The sequence below is a fragment of the Danio rerio genome, chromosome 7 (assembly GCF_049306965.1).
Source record: "Danio rerio strain Tuebingen ecotype United States chromosome 7, GRCz12tu, whole genome shotgun sequence".
Classification (NCBI taxonomy): domain Eukaryota; kingdom Metazoa; phylum Chordata; class Actinopteri; order Cypriniformes; family Danionidae; genus Danio; species Danio rerio.
The window spans coordinates 39,000,897-39,023,931 of record NC_133182.1 but is presented as its reverse complement, the minus strand read 5'-3'; the positions used below and the strand labels follow the sequence as shown (position 1 = coordinate 39,023,931).

Here is a 23,035-nt window from a genome sequence, read left to right as displayed (position 1 = left end):
CAAACTTCCCGGTAAAGATCTGCACTTTCGACATTTATGTAAGACAGTTTTGAAAATAAATTAAAAACAGGATATATACATATATTAAAATATATCACATAATATATGTGCATACTTTTATATTACGAGACTTATATATATATATCAATATTCATCTGAAAAATAACGAAAGTGTTGAATCAGTACAGACAATTCACATTTGTGACCCAGGCAAACAAGCAAAATAAACAAAAATGGAGCGCCCGTCAGTTTGTGACGTTGCGGTGCTAATATGTGATTAACTGAGGATACAGGACAGTTTAAGCTGTATTTTTTCTTTTCACATAATCAGCTACGGTGTATTGCACCGTTAACGTCATATTCTACGTGTTAACAGTTGAATCTGCACTCTGTGATGAGCTGTAAGTATGTGCGCGTTTTGCTAAGTCGTTAGCATTGACTGCACGGGCACACAAATGTAAACACACTACTGTTTTGGCTTTCAGACACAAACGGCAGGTTTCTGTTTCTTAAATATCGAGTCGGGCGAACTGTCAGTTGACAAACGCTATTATGAAGGGGTTTTCAGAGAGACTAACGTTAATGCTCTGTTGTTGTTTGACGACGAGCTGTGTGGGATGCGACAGCACTGATGACACTAAAGATATCAGCGAATTCGATTACTATTACTGTTAATGAAAGTAAAAGAGCAAGACAACCGTTTATTATGTATTTTACCATAGATGACAATATCTAACCTAGTGCATAAAATGTTCTCTCTTTTGTCGCTTAGTTTGCTTATAAACGTGAACAGTTAAAACTTAGATACTTAAAAGTTCATTTATTTATCTTCTCATGTCTGGACAGTGGTGATAATTATGTGTGTGTGTGTGTGTGTGTGTGTGTGTGTGTTTTGCATTGGTGTTTTGTCTGTGATGGGTTAGTGGACGCATTATTTGCATTTATAGTAATAAAAAGGATATTCAAGTGAAACGATAACTGCCACCAGAACAGGCACATGTGGCTCCAGTGGCATGATGTTATTATAGTAATATTATACTAATATAATATTATGTTATTTATTGTTATGTAATTAGGTGAGTTAGATATGCATTACAGAAATAACAAGTCCGTTTACCTTTCAGAATCAGATTTGTCTGTCATCAGTTATTCAAATATTCTATTAAATTGTCAACGTGTAGGTAAGAGTAGATAATATAAAGATATTTAGGCTAATGTTATAAAAGTACTAAGAAGGGTAGCAAGAAATAGGGAAAAGGTTTTGCTTCATTAAATTTTGTGTAAATGTAAATTGTTCTTAAGGAGCATCTTCCACTAGTAAATGTTCTGAATGGCTCTCTTTTTTAAATATGTCTATTCAGCTACTGTCTTGCTAATTGTTTGCTGTATCTCATTTCCTACTTTACTAAGGAAATTGTCTTTTATTTGTTTTAGGCTCGTGCGACAATGGATAGTGATCTGAGCCCACAGGACAAGAAAGACTTAGATAAATTCATCAAATTCTTTGCTTTGAAGGTGATTGCATTACAAACTAAAATGCAAAGATACGTTACAGCAGTCTGATATCGTAGTTAATCATGTCATGATGTCCTTTGTTTTACCTGTGTCTTTCAGACAGTGCAGGTTATAGTGCAAGCCCGGCTTGGAGAGAAGATCAGCACTTGCTCGTCTTCATCACCGACAGGTTCGGACTGGGTAAGAAATTTCAAGGATGCTCCTTACAAATGGACAATTTTTGTCTTTACTCCATAATTAACATGAGCTCTCCTGTGTTTTTCTGTTCTCTATCAGTTTAATTTGGCAATAAAGGACATCCCCGAGGTCACTCATGAAGCAAAAAAAGCTCTTGCTGGACAACTGCCTGGCATCGGGCGATCTATGTGTGTGGAGATCTCCCTCAAAACCTCAGAGGTCTTGTTTTGCTTTAAAACAATGAAAAATCAAAAGCAAAATATTGATGTTTAAATGCTTTAAGGATTTTTTTCACACCAGAATGAAAATCATAATTTTAAGTCATAATTTAGAATTTAATTCACACTCATATCAATGCAAACCCTAAACAAAGCTCAAATAAAGATATTTTACTCAAATCTAAGAGATTTCTGTCCACTTTTTAAAGTAGTTCTTAAAGTCTTTAAAATCTCCACAAGAAAATCAGAAAAAAAACAAATAATGTGTATCCTGAAAAATAACAAAAGACTAAAATGGAGTTTACCTGAGTATTAATACGCTTCTTTGTCAATGCAGGGAGACTCAATGGAGCTGGAAACATGGTGTTTGGAAATGAATGAGAAGTAAGAACCCTCAGATCCTCTACATAAGCTATCAACTGCTTTGTGTAAAGATTGATACATTGTTAACATATACCTAAACATAACAAGGTGTTGCATTTTTTCCAGGTGTGATAAGGACATTAAAGTGTCCTATACAGTTTATAATCGACTGTCTCTGCTGCTCAAGTCTTTACTGGCCATCACAAGGGTGACTCCTGCTTACAAGCTTTCACGTCAACAAGGCCATGATTATGTAATACTCTACAGGTAAACACACATTCTTATTCGCTCTTCAAGGCCCCATAATACGTATGTCATGGTTTCATACAGAGTAACAAAAATCATCTGTACAGCTTGACCTTGAAAGAGATCTTGAAACTTTATAACAATATTATTGCTATCTTGTTCAAGCTTTACACTATTATCAAATTAAACAGCTTCTACTACACTAAACTGACATGAGTTGCATAAACTGACTTGAACTTTTTAATAAATTTGTTTTATACTAGTGATGCTCTGAATTTTCAGCTGCTGAATATTATCCAAAAGAAAAAACGGCAAAAAATAAAAGCCAAAAAAAAAGGTTATGGTGTACTGAAGTGTTCAGCGCACTGGTTTTAATCTCCCACCAGCCAATTTTCACATCAGACATGGAAAGTTCTGCACTATGAATCCAATTAGTATTCCACTTTGTGGATATTCAATTTAAGAACCTGTATACTTTTCTATGCGTAAACCACACACTCACCGGAAAACCAAAGTTCACTCAAATGATGCGCTGACTAGACATTTCTGTGTTGTATTAATTCCTGCTGCTTGTCATAGAGCTACTGTGATGTAATGACAACACTTGTAAAATGACACCTCTATTTGTTGACTATCAGTAAAATGTGGTTATTTTACTAGCCTGTGTGTTTTTTTTTTAAATCAGTGTAATCTAAATTATTGAGTTAAATTACAAAATTCTTACAAATAATAATCACAAAAGCATTTTCGTTTTCAGCCTAGAATGTTCATTTCACTTTGTATACTGTTACAGTACTTATACCCTGTTTTATACCTAATCATGTTTTATACTTTGCAACATTCACACTGTTATTGAACTTAATCAAGGTTAGCTGAATAATGACACTTGCTTTGTTTATAGCTGCTTTAAAGCAAAATTGTATTTTAATGTAACCTTTTTAAATTATCTTTTTCTTTTTTTAACAGGATCTATTTTGGAGATGTGCAACTGACAGGTCTTGGGGAAGGTAAAAACACGAGGCATTTTCTCCAGAATACTAATAAAGGACATTTGGCTGTTTTATAGCCAGCTGTTTATTTGTTCATGTTTTTTATCCTCTCTTCAGGCTTTCAGACAGTGCGAGTGGGTATTGTTGGCACTCCCATTGGCACCATCACTTTGTCTTGTGCATATCGCACTAATTTGGCTCTTGTGTCTTCAAGGTATAAATGACAGATTCCTGTATACAATGCAATAGTTTTGTATTCTGGTTTTGTAGTGGTGTTATGAAAGATGTTGTCTTTGTGTTGTCTCACAGACAATTTGAGAGAACAGGCCCTATCATGGGTATTATCATTGATCATTTTGTGGAGCGTCCCTTCACTAATATGGCACACACACATCCCTGCAGCTACAGGTTTGTAACAACAAACAAGGTGTGTTTGGAAAGTGATCGATTAAATAATTGCTCAATGAATGTATTTATTAATTTACTACCATGCTATTTTTTATTATATTTTTAAAAAATGGTATATTAGAATAATTTCTGAAGGATTATGTGATATTAAAAAGGAAAAATGTAAACTCACACTCCTAAATTACATTTGAAAATATATTAATGTATAAATTCTCTCTTTAAATTTGATTAATATTTTGCTGTATTAATATTGCCTTTTTTCTATTTAAAAATTATTATTATTATTATTAAAAAAAAACAATTGAAATTTGTACCATAGACCCATCTAATGATATCATCTATGTAGTGCATTTAAGAATATTTAAATATTGTTTTTTCCAATCACACAAGATGATTTTGAACTATAATTTTCAGTGATTCTCTTCTGCATGCTGATAGTACATACTGGTAATTCTGCTCTCTTAACCTCTGTCCTCATACTTTTGTTTTCTCATTTCTCTCTGTCTCAGAGCACCTGGGGAAGATGATGGAGGGACTTACGCAGGGATAGAAGACTCTCAGGAGGTCTGCACCACATCCTTTTCCACCTCCCCACCATCACAGGTAATGCCATTATTAACACCTACCCTTCTGTCCTAACAAAACAACTTTTCACTTCCTTCCTTGTACAGGCCAGGCCTCAGTAGAGGTGTAGTGCAGCCTGTCATTACAACATTAGTTGTTCAACTATCACAATCAGTAAGCTGTTTGCTTTCAAGAATCTTTTTGGCAGTTCCCCGATGAACTAGACTTTTGATTAACAAGACTCTTTCTTTTTATGATTTTATTTTATTGTTGTTGTTTGTTCAATCATTAATATGAACTGTGACTGCTGTCCTTGTGTTTTCACAGTGTTATATATAATAAATTAAATATATATATATATATATATATAAATGTATATAATATATAAATGTATATATATATATATATAAATGTATATATATATATATTAAAATTAAAATAATAATATTATTAATAATGTTAAAATAATATCACTAGTCTTTGTGTACTTGCTTTCATGTTTCAAATATCCATCTTTTGTCGAAATTAAAGAGTTAACTAATTCATTGAGGGGCATTTTTTTTGACCATGGCATCAGATTCTCTTTCCCCATGATCTATTTTTGTGGTAGTGCTTTCATTTTTTTGCCCTTGTTTTTCTTCCTTTCTCTCTTTCTTTATTTTTTTCTGTCCGTGTGCATGTAGTGTGTGTGTACTGTAAGTCAGGCACATTTTAAGACACCTAAGCCAGCTCTGATGGCCACGCTGAAGGTTCCCCTCATGGGGCTTGGCATCTCACAGCAAGTGAGTCCAGTGTTTGTGTGTGTGTGTGTGTGTGTGTGCGTGCGTGTGTGTGTGTGTGTGTGTGTGTGTGGACATGCATGCAGCTGGTAGATTAATTACAGAGTGTGTGTGTGTGTGGCCTGCTCCAGTAACCTATTCTCCATTGCTTACCCTTCGTAACCTCAAAAAACCTTTTAATTAAAAAGGTTTGTACAGTCTCTTCCACCCAAGGGACTGTTTGAGCATTGCTCAGGCAAAAGCACACTGCAATCGCTGCTGCCTTTTCCTTGAGCTCACCTGCCTGCTGTTTAACTTCAAGCATCCGTGTGTATGCTCAGACAAATTCACTGTTTCCTCCTGACCTCTACTCTGCAGTGATTTCTATACTGGACTTGAAAACACCTCTTATTCTTCAATTTGACTTCTGTTGTGACTCAAATCTCTTTTTGTCTCTCAGCTGTACAGCTCGCGTCTGTCATATCAGACTCCTCCTCTGGGAACTGTGGATTTGTGCCATCCTACAGCTTGTACTGGTGCTGCACATCCTCACCAGGTACCGTACACACTGCGACTGCACATAGGGTGTTTTCCACTTGCTCAATTTAAATGCTTAGCTTGGGTAGGAGTTGGAAGAGCAGGGGCTGGTTGCATAAACCACTTAAACTAGTTTTAAAACATTTTTTTCACCATTTCTCAAGACTTATAGCATTTTAAAGTCAGTTACAAATTAGTCAAATGCTCTAATTTGAATCCAAAAAGGAAGTTGGTCAAACTTGCTCTTAAAAGAAATTGTTCACCCAAAAATGAAAATTGACTCCATATTTACTCACCCTCAAGTGGTTTCAAACTGAGTTTTTTTCTTCTGGTGAACACAAAATAAGTTATTTTGAAAAATGTTAGACACATGTAACCATTGACTTCCATAGTAGGAAAAAACAAATAGTATGGAAGCCAATGGTTACAGGTGGTAACAAAAAAATGATGAATAAATTCTGACACAATTTTCTGTTTTGTGTGAACCATCCCTTTTGGACAGTCTTAACAAAGTGACTATGTATTTTACTGGCCACTAAAGTCTGACACTGTATTGATACTCACAAGGTTTGCATACCTTATATATATTATAAATATTTCAGATGCTTTATTTTTTTAATAAATTTAAACAAAAGCCTGTACTATTTAAATTCCAAAAAAGTGGTGTCTATTTTTTACAAGTTCTTTTTTAAGTAATTTTGATACATTAAAATGGCAATATCACACACAAAAAATGTATTGCATTAATGAAACTGAAGCCATGCTGGTGAATCTGACCAGTGTCATAGTTTTCTTGAGAAGCTGCGCAGAATAAGCCAAATGACTGCCTCAGTGCCATCCTAGTTTTGACCAAATATTTAACTTGCTTGCTGTGCTTCAAGTCAGACACTGATCAGTCTACATGATGTCTATATAAGTCAAACATCTCTATACACAGTGCACACAATTTTATACATTTTAAGTTTGCTACAAAAACCCAGTAAACAGTCACTCAACAGTCAACATTTCGGTATCTGCTTTCCCACTCCAACGTTTATTAAACCGCAGAGCATTTAAAATATGTTATAAAAAATACTGTATGCAAATAAAAATGTATACAACAAAATACTAAATTAAAAAAATAATTGAATATAATTCCATGGAACAAAATTCATAAATCCATAGCATTTCATTATATCTATCTGTTTACAAATTGCCTAAAATGGGTCCTCACTTTTTTTTAAACCACTAATTTACTTATGATTGTGTATGTTAATTTTCAATAACAACATTGTAAGACATTTCTTTCATCCATTCTAAGTAAAAAAGGTCTAAAACATTTTGGACTCGTCCACTATTTTCCAGAGGCTTTCAAAAAAAGCATCTGATGGCAATGTTTTCTAAGTATAAACCAGTGTTTCCCACACAAAGACTTTACTTTGCCAGGCCGCCCAGTTATATTAACGGCCCCCCAAATATATTTAGTGACACATTTTTTTTTTACCATAATTAACATCCTTTTACACTTTTTTCGTATCTGCCTAATATAATCAAACATCCGCGATTGATTAAGTAGTGGAAAATCCATTCTCCTTTACCCATTTCATACTACTGGTTCTGTGTGCACGAGAACTATCAACACTACCACAGACAGAGACCCACACCTTTTTGCATCCGTCCGCGTTTTTAAATCTACATAAATGTTCAAGGCTTGGTTTGGCTTTTGTTTTCTAAGCTGTCATTAATTTTTATTTGCGCTCAGCCACAAAAGAGACTTTAATTCTTTAATCTAAACGACTCAGCAAAACTTTACCAATTCTCAGAGAGAACAAAATGACATCTAAATTGGCTGCAGAATATTCGTACACCAATAGAAATGGTTAATCAGCTCAGTTGTCTTATTTAAAAAATCTACACGTTTTAGTCTTGTAATTGTTATAAATCTTTAGAGATATTGTCTGTCTTTATTCTTTTTTCTGTCGTTTATTTTTCATTTGTTCCATATTTTAGTAATTTTATGATAAATTTATAACATTTTATACATTATATTTTATACATTATGAAAGAAAAAGTTTAAAACTGATGATGATGATAATAATAATAATAACAGCGTTAAAAGTCAAATTATGTTTTGTTTGTCGCATATAGTTAACTATTTATGTGCTGCTACCACCATACATACTGTATATTTCAAACCTCTGGGAAGCACTGTGTAAACCCTTACTTTATCAAAATTAAATGTAAACTGCCACAAAAGACCACTACTCTTAATCTGTTGTCGTGACATAAGTATTACAAGAAGAACTAAAAAACCAGATATTCATACTTCTCTATGTTCCACCAAAATGCATAGATTTCTCTCAAAATTTGCGTTGCCATGAATATTATGTTTTCATATGTGAGAAAACATAGGTTAGTTCATTCTCTAGCCCTCATTCTCCCTCACTTTTGCAAAATTAACGAAGAGCATGATGAAATGAGATGAAAGGGTCTTGATCAAATCCTATCGCAGGTGGTCATAACAGATGCATTGGATGGGATCACTAAAAACATGTTAATAGCAGGTGAAGTTGGGGCATGTGTGTTATTCTGCCCTGACTGAGGTGGCCATGTGTGTCTCTTAATTAGATGGTTGTTCCGGGTAAAGATGGAGGAATCCCACAGGTGCCAGCTCAGCCTAATCACGGCACTGGCGCTGAGCAAGGTCGTATCCCATCGTGCCCCACTGGACAGCCCCCTCAGTTGCCTCCACCCACATCTTGTAGCAGGTAAATGTGCGAAGAGATTCAAATTATGGATTTACTAGCTCAGCAAAGTTTGATTCTTTGTGTTTGTCTGTGTTTGTGTATCTTTGTGTGTGTGTGTGTGTGTGTGTGTGTGGTAGTGAGGTGAAGACTGTGTCCCCCTCTGATGTTCTAGAGACAACCTTCACCAGGAAAGTTGGAGCGTTTGTCAACAAAGCCACCACTCAGGTTAGACACTTGTGCACATGATTTATAAAAAAAAACTGGGCAAACATTATATCATTAGTTAATGTTAGCACACATTTTCATACTAGTTAATGAATTAAATTTTCTGCATTGCCATGAACTGCTGTTAAGCATACGGTTACGGAAGTAAGGCTGTTCAAGAAGTCGGTTAAATCCTCTTAAAGGTTGACATTTATTTGGTTAATGTATATTTCATATTTCAAATTGTCTGTATTTCTGTAATGGCAAGCCGGACTTCACTGTCTTAATCCTTGTGGAATCATGTCAATATTGTGTCCAAGAAACATCTGTTGTTATTATTATTTTTGTTTTTATATTATAATTTAGTGGTGCTCCTAAATATTGTGTTATATATTAGAAATGGAAAAGTTTATATATTTATAAATGCTGTTACTGAGACTTGATCTGTTTAAGGAATCATTGTTGAAGGATCATTGTTTTTGATCATATTGACACCCAAATCAAGAATTTTCCCAATGTATATATTAAAGTTGCATTATTTAATTTAAGTGCATATTTATACGAATAAAAACATTATCTCCATGTGGATGTTTATAATGGATATTAATATTTTGTGTTTGTGTGAATTTCCAGGTAACAACAACAGGCCTGGATCTTCCTTTTGCTGCATTTGCTCCAAGATCTTACGACATGGAGGAAAATGACCCAATGGTACCAAAGTCAAAAAGCTAATCCCCACTCTAAGGATATTAACATATTTCCTTATTGTGCAGCTGTATACTCTACTCTCACTCTCTCTCCATGATTTCTTCTGTTTGCAGGTGCATCCTCCTCCATCTCCAATTCCCTCTTCTCCACTACAAGGGAGCCTTCACTCAAACAACTCAAGCCACAGTGGGGGGCAGCCAAATGATGACTTTGTCATGGTTGACTTTGTAAGTGTGCACATAATTACTTTTTTTCTTTTCTTTCAAGAAAATAACTCATAACTCACTATAAGTCACACCATGTTAAGTAGTGTAAAGTCACCATTTATGAGCATGTTAAAAGGGCTAAATTTTTTAATTTAAAAATATTCAGAATAGAAAAATAAATAAGGCACAGTGTTTTTCTTTATTTTCTATTTGCTAATAATTTTTGCTTTTATTTAAGTTGCATTTCTGTGGTTTTAGGTTCAGTGTCTCTTTAAAAAATAGTTTTATTATCATTACTAGATTTGCAGCACAAGAGTTCATGTAAGCTGTGTACGACGTGCTTTGTTAAATTTAAAATTACTAAAGCTAAAACTAAATAGAAATGTGTTCACCAAATGACTTTAACAAAATCATTGAAATCATTAATAAAATGTACAAAAAGTAAACTAAATTAAAATTAGAATCAAATTAAAACCTCATTTAAATATGCTTCGGAGTTTAAGCACATTTCAGGTGATAAAATATAGCACACTCTGGAAAGTAAGTCAAGTTCTCTACATTCATTGAGCAGTATACAACAGAAAGCACATTAAACCAAAAAGCATCGGCAAAACATTGTGTGAATGAGCCAGGCACTGATTAGAATCAGTCTTAATTTCTCATGTGAAAGGTTTGACTGCAATGTGAGTTTCATCAAGCCTTAGATGGAGACGCTAATGATTCAGACAAATCAATTATTTATTAACAAAGAAGAATCTTATACTCAGGCCTGAGAGAAAGCTACAAATGATTGATCTGTAATAAATATAAAAAAAGACTTCACCATTCAGTGTTTTTATTTCATAAATACAGTGCGCTGAATGATTCAGTGTCCCACACCAAGTGGAAATCTTTGAAGTTAGTGAGTTGATGTTGCCTCAGAAACCTCAGAGACCTGCTTGATCATGTTACTTTTTAAAGTCTGTTTCTGCATGACAGAGCAGCGCTGTTCTGCTGTGTTGAGTTCAAAATCAATACAAAGGTTACTAAAGAAATAAAATCATCAAAAGACCATCTTGTTTAGTGTGGGCAGCCAGGATATGAAATATGGGCTGTGAAACCAATTGCGTAAACAAGCACGTATTGATTTCTTCGCTGAACCTTGAAAGAAGTGTATGGTAAAAGCCAGATACACGGTTCCTATCGTGCTGAAAGGTGAATTCTGTGTTTTTGTGCGCTGAACAGAAACCAGCATTCTCTAAGGATGACCTTTTGCCAATGGATCTGGGCACATTCTACAGAGAGTTTCAAAACCCTCCTCAACTTGCGAGCTTGTCCATTGATGTCAGCGCTCAGTCTATGGCTGAAGACTTGGTAAGAAAAAAAACATGTTCTTGTCACACCACATACTGCACATTTTTGCAATCTGTATGGGACAGGTTGACATTACAGTATTAGTGTAGGTATGAAGACATTTTAAGTGGTTTTAGCACCAAACTATGGTTGAAGTTAGTTCTGTTTATAAAATGAAATGAAGAACAATTAAAGGATTGGTTCGGCCAAAAGTGAAAAGCTATTAATTACTCACTGTCATGCTTTCCTGACGCTATTAGACCTTCCTTTTCCATCAGAACACAAATACAGATATTTTAGATGAAATCTGAGAGCTCTCTGACCCTCCATAGAAAACAATTGTCCTGTGTCATTGAAAGTACAGAAAAGGAAATAAAAACATAATCAAAACATTCAGTGACTTCTACTGTAATCATATGAAGCTCCTAGAACACTTTTGTGAGCCAATCAGATTTCATCTAAAATATCTTTCTTATATGATTGTAAAGCACTTTGGATGTATAAATGTGCTATATAAATGTACATTATATTACTATCTTTATTTGTGTCCTGACGTAGAATGGGGATTAGAACATTTGGTTGAGTAATTAATAACAATTTTAATTTTTGGTAAACTAAACCTTTAAATTATTGCAAAATTGTAACTGTAGTTCTTTTAGAAAGTGAATCTGTATTGAGGATGCAACGATTAACCGGTTTCACTATTAACCACGCTTTAATTTGGCTTGGCTAATTAATCATAAAGGCTTATCAACACCGCGTTTCTACACAGAGTCAGTGTTGATTTTTTGGTATGTAGTTTTGGTATAAAACGCTATTATTTTATTAAAGTGTGGCTGATGAGTACACGTTTCGGAAGCAATACCAATAAACTTAGGGTGTCAGTTTGTCATTTCCAATGGAGGCGCGCATGTGACGTGCACGACGTACACCTAGTTGAAAATATACACATTTCAGTAATAACAGCAAACTAATTACCTCAAACAAACGCAAAGCATGCACTCGCGCTTGTCACTTCAGGTCAGAATAATAACACATGCGAAAATGAGTGTCGTATAGCAGCAACGAGATGATTGTAAATAAAAAAAGGATGGCATCAGAGTGACGTTTTGCTTTCTTTTCTTGTGCACATCAGCCACTAGCTCCCCATCTGAATACATAGGGGTAATATAGCCATTCAACTTACCAATTTGTAATGTTGCAATATGTGTTTAAATAATGAAGGTTGGTTCCTTTACTTGAAAGCTCAGATTTGATTATCATAATTGGTTTTGTTTACAGACTTTGAGGTTTACTGTATCGTTATTATTGACACCCTACAGATGTTGATCGACCTTAGTTGCACATACTGTAACATTTTATTTATCAGGTTTAAGAGTCTCTTTAACACATATGTTTATTTTATTATAAAGAGATATTTTGTTTAAATATTTTTGTTTTTGACTATTAAAACTATTTGCCTTAGTAATGTTGATAAATTGAAATAAGGTGGTTAAATAACCCAAAAGATCTTAATATTCCTGAATGTATTGTTAAAAAATGTTCCATAATTATGGATCTCGATTGATATGAATTGCTAGTTTAAAGTTCAGAGCTTGCTAATACACACACACACACACACACACACACTGAATTAACTATAGCTGAGGCTATTAACTAAGGGCCATTCACATATCCCGTCTTTTGAGTCCGCAAGTTCGCCATTTTTAATAGAGGTGTGTGGCTTATTGTGTGGCGCATATTGGCAGAGACGAAAGAATGGTTCAAGCGCATTGTGAGTCATGTGACAAGAACTGATTGGTCATCTTTATATTTTTTATGGAATATACAAATTTCTACTCTAAAGAGGAAAAAAAAATACAAAAGGAAAATACCAAAGAATTTTCTAATATAGTCAAAAGTGGCTTTTAGACAGGTTCAGCAGCCTTTGGCTACATTTATTCACTTTAAAAGGGAAATATTTAGCTAATAATTAGCTTGGATTTACATTAGACACATACTATTTTTATTTATTCTTATTATCTGTTAGTGTAGAATCATCACTTATGTTTAAATGCCAAAACCTTTTTTCACTTATTTTTAAGTCCAAAGAGAAATGGTCTATTGTTTGTTTTTTATTGTTATTTTGTGCTGTATTTTAGTGACTTAGCAGCAATTAATGACACTTTAAAATATAAGGAGTTTTAATGTGATTCTTCTAAGCTAGAAGTGTTTTAAAATTAATGAATGCATAATAATCCTGATAACTGTGACATCGCAATTATTCCTCAGACTATAATCATACAAAAAAAATCCAGAATTGTTGCATTCCTAATCTGTTTGCATACTTTATATAAGGTGGCTGATTTTTTATATTCATGCTCTAATATGTTTTAAGAGTGACAAGTTGATGATGTTCTCTTTGTTAATGTGACCATGTATCTTTGCAGGACTCTCTTCCAGAGAAACTGGCTGTTTATGAGAAGAACATTGATGAGTTTGATGCATTTGTGGACACTCTGCAATAGAACAGAACAGAAAATATATTAGTCACAACCTCTTTTCTCTTTCTGCGTCCTTCACCAAAGCATCCCCCTTTGGATGTATTCATTAACCATGTTTCATGTCAGTTTACCATGTGCAATGAGCTGTAAAAAGAATCATCTTTAGGGAAAATAAAAGATATAAGGAGAATTGTTGACATCTTTTGTTAAAGGAAAAAAAGCGACAACAAAATTCCCACCTCTGTATTTATGAAGATTATTAAGAAGAACTGTGTAAGTAGAGCTCACTGTAATGAATGTATAAACCTTTATCAGCCTTTGTTTTATTATCACGACAACACATCCAGAATATTGACAAGTCAAAGAAGCGGATTCTGTCATTGCAGCAGTGACACTGTCTGAAGAGTCTACATCATCTGTGTGAGGGAAAACTTGAATAATCTGAGAATAAATCCAGTTGTTTATTTTAATATAGGCTTGCACATGAATGGCACTACAGTGAACATTGACAAAAGTGAATTGTGAGTCTGTGTATGCTTACTTGCTTCTTGTAAATGCAATTTACCATAACCTGTCATCCTTTCATTAATTAGGGACAGTTTATCACATCTTGTCAGGTCTTTGAATGGTGAGTTGTTTTTTTAAAGCTTTTGTTGGTAAGTCATTAGGAGCTGGACCTTCTTCAATTATTTTAAGTGTCTTCTTTCTCCCCCACACTTTGTTAATATGGCATGTACATGTTGTGTAATAAACTGATTTATTTCAAACAAGTCCCATCCATTTTCTTCCCTTCAGAACTGGTTAAGAACAAGTGTATGTTTCTAACTAAGTAATGGCAATATCACTGTCTGAAAAGAATTTAAACTATGCCATATAAAATCATTTAATTACTTTAAACAATACTACATAAAATCCCTATAAATATTAATGCATAGGCAATATAAGTAAAACAAACTGGAAAACAGCAAAACGAAGCTGGCTGTGATATGGAACTTATGGTTATTTATGGTGTCTTATGGAATCGTCTGATTGGTGAATCACGAGTTGGCTAGTGCAGGACCAGCTGTGATCAATCGTAAGCATGTGATACTCGAAATTAGTTTATAAATAAACTTCACTAAGATTTTTTAAGTTTAATTCAAACATAACATTTAGTTTGAAAAAAGTAAACTTAAGCATTTTACTAACAAACACTCTTTAAATAAATAACAGTTAAACGTTACATGATTCAAATGTTCCAAAACATTACACCATATTTCATACATACAGTATATTATCATGAACTAATCTTATTGATTATCAAGCATGTGCGATAAAAAATATAATTTTTCTGAAAAGAGAATTTGTAGAACAACAACAGATAAATAAATTATTTAACTGTTGAATTTATTTGCAGTATATAAAGGGATAGTTCACCAAAAAATTTAATTCTGTCACCATTTACTGAGCTTTCACTTGCGTGACTGAGTTTTTTTTTTTTCTCTTGAACAGATATTTTGAAAAATGTCGGAAATAAAGCAACCACTGATATGCATAATAGTTGTTTTACCATACTATGGAATTCAGTGGTTAAAGGTTTTAATTTAGTACTCCGTATAATTGTGTGTTCAACAACAAAAAGAAAGTCAAACTGGTTTGGAATCACTTGAGGGTGAGTGAATGATGAGTAAATGTTCAATTTTGGGTGAACTATCCCTTTAAGGTCATTATATTTACCTAAATTGAGCAGTAATCCTTTACACTTATCCGTGAATAAGTAATTTAATAAGAGTAGGTAGTTGCTTTGACAAATGTGACACTAGTTACACCCAACACGCCGACACCGTTAAGAACATTGTGTCTCCTTGAGGCAAACGCTGAGGATCCAGTAGCTAATGAATATTCGTTAGCTCAATAAATGCGGGCCAATAGTATGGCAGAGGCTTGGCTTATGAATATTATTCAGGACGCGTCACTAAAAGACTATTCGTACGCCAGCAGCGGCTTTTTAATAATTCATGAGCACCAACAACACAAACACGCCCACTTCCATATTGGGATGAACTCAGTGTCGTTTGACAGCAGTTGTGAAATGTTTTTCTATCGTCCAGCTGTGTGAACACCCATACACAAAACTCTCAGTGGCGGTACAGACTTCATTTCAAAAGCTGGTTTTAAGCTCCAAGAGAGTCTTTTCTCTTTCAAATTATACTTTGGGTTACAGAACTCCACGTACATTTGGTAAGTCACGTATGTTTTGATTATAGTAGCAGCCTTTGGGACGTGGTGTGCTTCACGTCTGAAAGGTCTCAGCTTTGAAACGTAAAGAAATAGCCTAAATTATTCAACTTGGAAGAGTCGTAGTCTATAACATATGTATTGCTGTTAATTTGACTTTACTGAACATTTATTTAATACTGATACATGAGATATTTTGACCGTATAGTGACTGGTATATGTGTTTTGTTTTCTGGAGGAGAGTAAATGTGTCACTCACTCAGAGGTCACTGTCAGGAGAGCTGGGAATGGGACCCGGACAGTAAATCCCCTGATGCTCATGTGTCGGTGTGCCGACAAGCCGTGTATTTCCACATCAGCCCTCTGCTGGACAGTCAGGGCACTGCAGGCGTCAGAGGCACCAAAGGTGAGAGGATACCAAACAGAGAAAATGGCACTTAGCTGTTCCTGAGTCAGTTTGTTGTATTATTTAAGTACATTATTACATTTAAACAGGTTTACCCTATTTTATCAGATGTTGGGGAGTAACTGGTTACATGTAACTGCATTACGTTTAGTTAAAAGGTAATCAGCTATTTTTATACCGTTACTGAGGAAAATGTGTTGGCCTATTTAAGATAATGTTAACAATTATATTTCCTGAAAAAAATTCATGGTCAAAGCTAGGACAATATAATTATAACATATTTTTATTATATAGTTTTCTTTGTCTTTTGTTTATTTTTTGTACACAATGCCTACTGTCATTTAATGGTCATTTATAATAGCAGTGCTATTATGATGCTTTTGATTGGTTTTCTTAGTAAATTTGCAGTTTATAGCACATCATATTTTAAGCTTATTTGATCACTTTTATTTCCTATTTGGATTCTTGTATATGCTTAATTTTATTTTTAAATGATCTAAGATAAGGTTTTTTTCAAGTCATGGTTAGATGTCATTGTTTCCTGTCATATTTAAGCACAGATTTGGTTTCAGAAACAGCATGACTGCTATTAAAAATAATTTTCTTAACCCAGAACTGTCTCAAAGTAAAAAGAGATGCTGAGGTCTGATACCTGTTGTTGTTTTGTTCGTTTTTTTTTGTTTTGTTTTTTTTTGTCGGCTTAGTCCCTTTATTAATCCGGGGTCGTCACAGCCGAATGAACCGCCAACTTATCCAGCGCGTTTTTACGCAGTAGATGACCTTTCAGCCACAACCCATCTCTGGAAAACATCCACACACACTCATACACTACGGACAATTTAGTCTACCCAATTCACCTGTACAGCATGTCTTTGGACTGTGGGGGAAACCGGAGCACCCGGAGGAAAACCACGCGAACATGAGGAGAACATGCAAACTCCACACAGAAACGCCAACTGACCCAGCCAAGGCTCAAACCAGTGACCTTCCTGCCCTTTTATTTTTTATTATTATTATTATTATTATTATTATTATTATTATTATTATTATTATTATTATTATTATTATTAGTCCTAATGTTAATTCAAGTGCGAATAAAAGTAATCAACTCTTTGCTCTTTCAACTCTAACTCTGCCAAATTTAAATCTTTGAAACTGATTAACGTTTGTTAGAAATTTAGAAAAGTAATCAAATTAATTGAAATCCGTTACATCACTGTACTGATACAATAAAAATAAATACTCTGCTTTTTGCATGTTAATGAGTGAACTTTTAATCTGTAACCTATTACATTCCCAAAATAACCTTTTCAACGCTGTTTTATGAGTATATCACTGTTCAGTGATAATATGCTGAACATTAAGGAAAGCTGTTTGTACTGTGCCTGGCTCAAGTTAATTTTTAACTAGCCAGTGAGGCTTTATTAGTTGTATCCTGTTGGTATTATCCAGTACACTGTAAAAAATGCTGGGTTCCGCACAATTCCTTCATGTTGTCCCAACACAAATCTATAAAGTTAACGTGATTGTTTTTACAAATTTTTGTGGATTGAACAAAAAACAATAACACACATTTCTACATTAGGTTTTACTCATGGTGAGCATTACTGGGAGATTGAGTTCCTGGAGCCTCCTTATGGAAGCTCTGTGATGGTGGGGGTCGGTACCCAAAATGCACTGCTGCACACAGGAGACCAAACGTTTGTCAATCTCATAGGTGAGTACAGTCTTGTTGCTCATTTATTTGATCACGGTCATTCCTCTCAAATTTTAGAAAGACAATCAGTACTTACTTTGATAAAATGGAGCAATTACACAGCACTAAATGTATGTTATATACAGTTGAAGTCAGAATTATTTGCCCCCTTTGAAATTTTTTCTTCTTTTTTGAATATTTTCCAAAGGATATTAAACAGAGCAAGGACATTTTCACAGTATGTCTGATAATATTTTGTGTTCTGGAGAAAGTCATATTTGTTTTATTTCGGCAAGAATAAAAGCAATTTTAATTTTTTAAACACCATTTTAGGGACAAAATTATTAGCCCCTATAAGCTATATATTTTTCTTGATAGTCTACAGCAGTGGTTCTCAAACTGTGGTACGTGTACCACTAGTGGTACGCAGGCTTACTTCTAGTGGTACGCAGAGGGATCACTGAGTAATGAAAGAAAAAAATGAATACAATTTTAATCATTTGATGCATACGATAACACTAATGTAATCAGCATTGGCTGTTCTCTAAAGGATACGATCAAAGCGATGTGCTTAAAATGTTTACTTTATAGCATCACTATCATCAGCTGCTCAATCCAATTGGCGCAGAATTAGAGAAAGAGGTGCGTGGTGCTAGCGTATTCCAGGCGTATACAATTAAAAAACATCTTAACTTTTCAGAATGCCGCACCGCGAGTCACGTGACATGAACCGACTGATCAGCTTCATATTTTGTATAGAATATAATTTCTTTAGACTAAATATCTCAGACAAACACAGTAACCCCAAACACTGCAGTGCTTTTTAAATTTCTTCATAAATAAAACGTGTATCAGAGTGCAGCAGTATTTTGTCAGCTTGACATCCTCTGGGAAAAACCAATCTACATACAAGTTAATGTTTAGATTTCAAAAAGTTTCACAATTATGTCATATGTACATGCAATATGTATTTCAAAATCAAAAACTGTATAAATATGAATATGACTCTGCCTCTGTTTTCGAACTGTGCAGTTCTGTAGCTGCTTAATTTGGCCAACTACGCTACTTTATTTCAATACTGGTCATTATGGTGGTACTTGGGGAGATAATTTGTTTCTGAGGTGGTACTTGGTGAAAAAAGTTTGAGAACCACTGGTCTACAGAATAAACCATCATTATAAAATATCTTGCCCAATTACCCTAACCTGCACAGTTAACCAAATTAACCCAGTTAAACCTTTAAATGTCATTTTAAGCTGTATAGAAGTGTCTTGAAAAATATCTATTATACATGCGTAAATCATGTATACATGTAATATATACATGTGAATATATAAACGTAATCTAGCTACGTAATCTAGCTGCTTGGCTTCACTGAGAACTGTGAATTCAGCTGACACTTTTTGTTTTTCATCTACTTTATAGTGGCAAAGTATGCGATTTTTAAACAGCCAGTGTGATATAGCTAGAATCATTTGATAGGATTTTAACATCAAGCAGTGAGCAGTACAGGTGGATCATTTTTTATCAAACATGAAATGTGTCCCTTCAATGCCTCTCAGATTAACACCAAAGGTGAAAAAAGTAGATCATACAAAAGACGTCTGTGCTTTGTTTGAATGATGGAGGCTGTTTGACTGTTCTGATGGTCTTGCTTCTTTCTTCAAAGGCATGGACAGTGAGAGCTGGGGTCTGTCATATAAAGGCTATATCTGGCATAAAGGAAGGAGCCGGAAATACACAGAGGCTTTTTATGAAAGAAACACAGTCATTGGGGTTCTGTTGGACTTAAGCGCAGGAACACTGACGTTCTCCCGAAATGGAGTAAACCTTGGGGTGGCCTTCACTGGCCTGGAGCAGGTAAAATGATTTATTTAACAATTATGCACGTGTTTAGGTTACTCTATGTATGCATTCCTTGTTCTTTTAAATGCAAAGCTGCAGTATCATTTTTCTTGTTATGAAAATAGCCATAGAAGCTGGCATGACATTAAACAAAGAAAATGCCTGCAGAACGTTTGTGTTCTTTGCAGGTCGGCAAGGCTTTGTATCCTCTGGTGAGCTCGACTGCTCCAGAAACTGAGCTTCAGCTGGGGTTGAGAAGCCAGAGAATCTCCTCTCTGCAGGAACACTGCATACACATCATCACACAGTCACTTTCACAAGGTAGACGTGCAAAGGGACTGCCATTACCCGCATCTCTACTCTGTCAAATACACACACATGCTCTTTTATAAGCAGGCAATGGCCTGTTTCTGATTTAGAAAATGCCATGAAACAACGCAGAACCTCCAGTGCTACAGATGCGTTATACTATGCAGCTTACCTCAAGTTTTATTATATATTTTTAAAATGTAAATTGAAGAACAAAAGTGTTGTCCAAAGATTTTAAGAGCCAAAATAAAAGTGCAATGCAGCATTACGTTTTAAATGCTGCTCTACAGCCAGTTCCCAGTACTGTCTCAGAGACGTAATCTTTTTTCCGCATGATTTACAGAGATCAACAAAAATGTCAAAGAGCTACAGAGACCTGGAAGGGACGTGATTGTGTGGGGGGAAACTGGGTGGAAGTGAATGCAGACATTTTAATATTTCAACGTGCTTTCAAGATTAAAAATATGGGAGAAATAAGGGAAAATACTTATTGATAGGATGATAGCGGGATAGAATGGTAAAATCGGGATAGAATAAAAACGGGAGGGTTGACATGTATGAAGTGAACAGTGTTTGTGGAAAAACTGTTTTGAACGGGAACACAAAAACTTTATATATATATATATATATATATATATATATATATATATATATATATATATATATATATTTTTTTTTTTTTTTTTTTTTTTTTCCTATCACTCGTTTTTTTTTTCTCTCATCAAATTTATTTTTCTTCCACCCATTTTTTCCCCACCATCACATCCCTTCTGGATCTCCATAAAGATCAAGAGAGGCATATTTAGAACAATAGTTATTTGATGACATAAGAAAATCCTTTGAAAGGGATAGTTCACACAAAAATGAATTTCTGTCATCATTTACTGGCCCTCTCATTGTTCAAAACTTGTTTGAGTTTCTTTCTTCTGTTGAACACAAAAGGAAAAAAATTCTAGAGAATGTTGGAAAAAACAGCCATTCACTTCTATTGAAATTTTTTTTTTTGCTCCTATTATGGATGTGAATGGCTGCTTTTCTTCCAGCATTATCTTGTTTTGTGTTCAACAGAAGATGGAAATTCATAAATAACTAAGTGTAAGTAAATGATGAGGTTTCATTTTTGGGTGAACTATCCCTTTAAGGATCACAGTGCGGCTTCAAAATGCTAGTTATTTTGTAGGTTCAGGTTTATTTTGATTCCCATTTCTCAACAAGGTTTAAAGTGTGAAATAATCTAAATAAAAGTCAAGAGTATTTTATTGTTTTATACACTTAAGCACAGAGAAATTGCGATAGAACAATTTTATCCAAATTTGGACATTTTTTCTTTCTCAAATGTTTTGTGAATAATTTAATTGGACACTTTATTTGGATTAATTTAATTCTCTCTATTTATTAATTGTTATTTGTAATTTTAATTTAAAACAGGAAGTCCTGGCTTTGAGCCATGTGATATTTCATTGTAAGATATGTATTTGCTCTCTGTTGACTGTCTTTCTGTAAATGTATTCCTGTTTTTATTTGTAAAATGTATGTGTCTATTTAAAACTTTCTAGAGCAGGGGTGTCCAAACTCAGTCCAGGAGGACCGGTGTCCTGCAGATTTTAGCTCCAACTTGCCTCAACACACTTGCAAGGATGTTTTGAGAAAGCCTAAGGCTGCGGTAACACCGTAGACTGGGTCACACTGGACTTTTCTCCCCATAGACTTCCATTCAGACGCATGTGAATAGGTCAGACTTGAAACGCAAGCTCGATCGCCAAATCGCAGTACTTGACTGCGTGAGACCAATCGAGGATCAAAACATGACTTCTCTGGACAGGAATTTAAAATATGGAGCAATCGCTCGCTTTTTTAAAAATGTCTAATCATTTTGTTTAATCCTGCCCCTTTTTTACAGCACCGTACTACAGAATTTCACACGCATAAACTCTAGTGCACAGGTGTCAAACTCAGTTCCAAAAGGGCCGCAGCTCTGCAGTTTAGTTCCAACCCTAATTAAACACACCTGATCAAACTAATTGAGTCCTTCAGGCTTGTTTGAAACCTACAGGTAAAGTGTGTTGAAGCAGGGTTGGAACTAATCTGTGCAGGGCTTCGGCCCTCCAGGAATTGAGTTTGACACCTCTGCTCTAGTGTGACTGCAAAGCTTGATTAGCCAGCCCAGGTGTGTCTTATTGGGATCGTAACTAAACTTTGCTTGACACCGGCACTCCATGATCAAGTTTGGGCACCCCTGTTCTAGAGAATGTTGGTAGCAATGATTGTTTCAAAAGAATACATTATCTAAAAGAAGTAAAAACAATCAAAGAGTGAATAGGGTATTTTTACTTGCTCACCACATGGTTTGTCCCAAAGCCAATAAAAAGACAAAGAGGGGGAAAAAAACGGTACACCATCTCTATCAATTTATTACTCTGAATTCACAACATGATATACAAAAGTACAGAGTTCAAAAGCACAGAATACATTTCAACAGCCAAAATGGAAGAAAAGAACCTTCACAAAAGAAGTAATGCAAAGTTCCACCTGGAAACCAGAAATGCACGTCTACAGCACAGGTAAACAGGTCGATGTTTGGATACGCACACAACAAAATGGCACAAAGTTCACAGATCTGTCCAGAGAAGGGGAATCAACAGCTAATATAGATCATCGCCAGTTCACTCCAGTAAGGCACACAGACACTTGGGTTTGAGGGAGCTTGTCTAAAACTATTTAAGCCACTGGTCCACATGTCAATGCTCAACGGATGGATTGACATGAACGGGACGTTTACAGTAAACAGTTACAATTCAAATATCAAGGCATATGACACACAACTCATTAGTGCTAAATTATCAGTACCCAAGTACCTGCTTTAAGGTTCTTTTGGACGTCAGACCCATGAAACAAGCCTCCTTTGTGCGAAATCCAGACCGTTTGTGTCCATTAATCATGGAATTCATGCGAAGGGAAATGTCGACCTTCACAAACAGAGCCCTGTGATAAAACTGCTTCTGTACTTGTGTTTTTTTAATTCATTTTTTTTTATGTACTCAAGACACTGGTAATAACTAATCGCACATTGATATGTTTCCTCACAGATAAAAGCACAATTTTACTAACAGGACAAAATGTCTTAAAAA

At 34.8% G+C, this 23,035-nt stretch overlaps 2 protein-coding genes across 3 annotated transcripts; both read left to right on the top strand.

The window, feature by feature from the left end:
- Nucleotides 1–212: 212 nt before the first annotated feature.
- atg13 (ATG13 autophagy related 13 homolog (S. cerevisiae)) lies at nt 213–14,201 on the top strand. Of its 2 annotated transcripts, XM_005168970.6 has the most exons (18): nt 213–401; nt 1,435–1,515; nt 1,615–1,695; nt 1,792–1,911; nt 2,248–2,294; nt 2,400–2,540; nt 3,486–3,526; nt 3,626–3,722; nt 3,818–3,916; nt 4,426–4,519; nt 5,164–5,262; nt 5,699–5,794; nt 8,383–8,522; nt 8,639–8,726; nt 9,339–9,416; nt 9,527–9,640; nt 10,844–10,972; nt 13,381–14,201. In XM_005168970.6, exons 2-18 carry the CDS (start codon nt 1,447–1,449, stop codon nt 13,456–13,458), a joined length of 1,611 nt encoding a protein of 536 aa, XP_005169027.1. In that variant the 5' UTR covers nt 213–401; nt 1,435–1,446; the 3' UTR covers nt 13,459–14,201.
- Nucleotides 14,202–15,493: 1,292 nt separating this feature from the next.
- Nucleotides 15,494–20,510, top strand: si:dkey-23n7.10. Its single transcript, XM_002662848.7, has 5 exons — nt 15,494–15,654; nt 15,890–16,057; nt 17,643–17,774; nt 19,423–19,613; nt 19,787–20,510. Exons 2-5 carry the CDS (start codon nt 15,898–15,900, stop codon nt 19,988–19,990), a joined length of 687 nt encoding a protein of 228 aa, XP_002662894.2. The 5' UTR covers nt 15,494–15,654; nt 15,890–15,897; the 3' UTR covers nt 19,991–20,510.
- The last annotated feature ends 2,525 nt before the right edge of the window (nt 20,511–23,035 follow it).

Coding starts and splice junctions, on each gene's coding strand:
- atg13 (XM_005168970.6), top strand. CDS start 1,447: ATGGATAGTGATCTGAGCCCACAGGACAAGAAAGACTTAGATAAATTC. Junction 5,795..8,382: donor GTGCTGCACATCCTCACCAG/GTACCGTACACA, acceptor TCTCTTAATTAG/ATGGTTGTTCCGGGTAAAGA. Junction 9,417..9,526: donor TGGAGGAAAATGACCCAATG/GTACCAAAGTCA, acceptor TTCTGTTTGCAG/GTGCATCCTCCTCCATCTCC.
- si:dkey-23n7.10 (XM_002662848.7), top strand. CDS start 15,898: ATGTGTCACTCACTCAGAGGTCACTGTCAGGAGAGCTGGGAATGGGAC. Junction 16,058..17,642: donor AGGCGTCAGAGGCACCAAAG/GTGAGAGGATAC, acceptor TTTCTACATTAG/GTTTTACTCATGGTGAGCAT. Junction 19,614..19,786: donor CCTTCACTGGCCTGGAGCAG/GTAAAATGATTT, acceptor TGTTCTTTGCAG/GTCGGCAAGGCTTTGTATCC.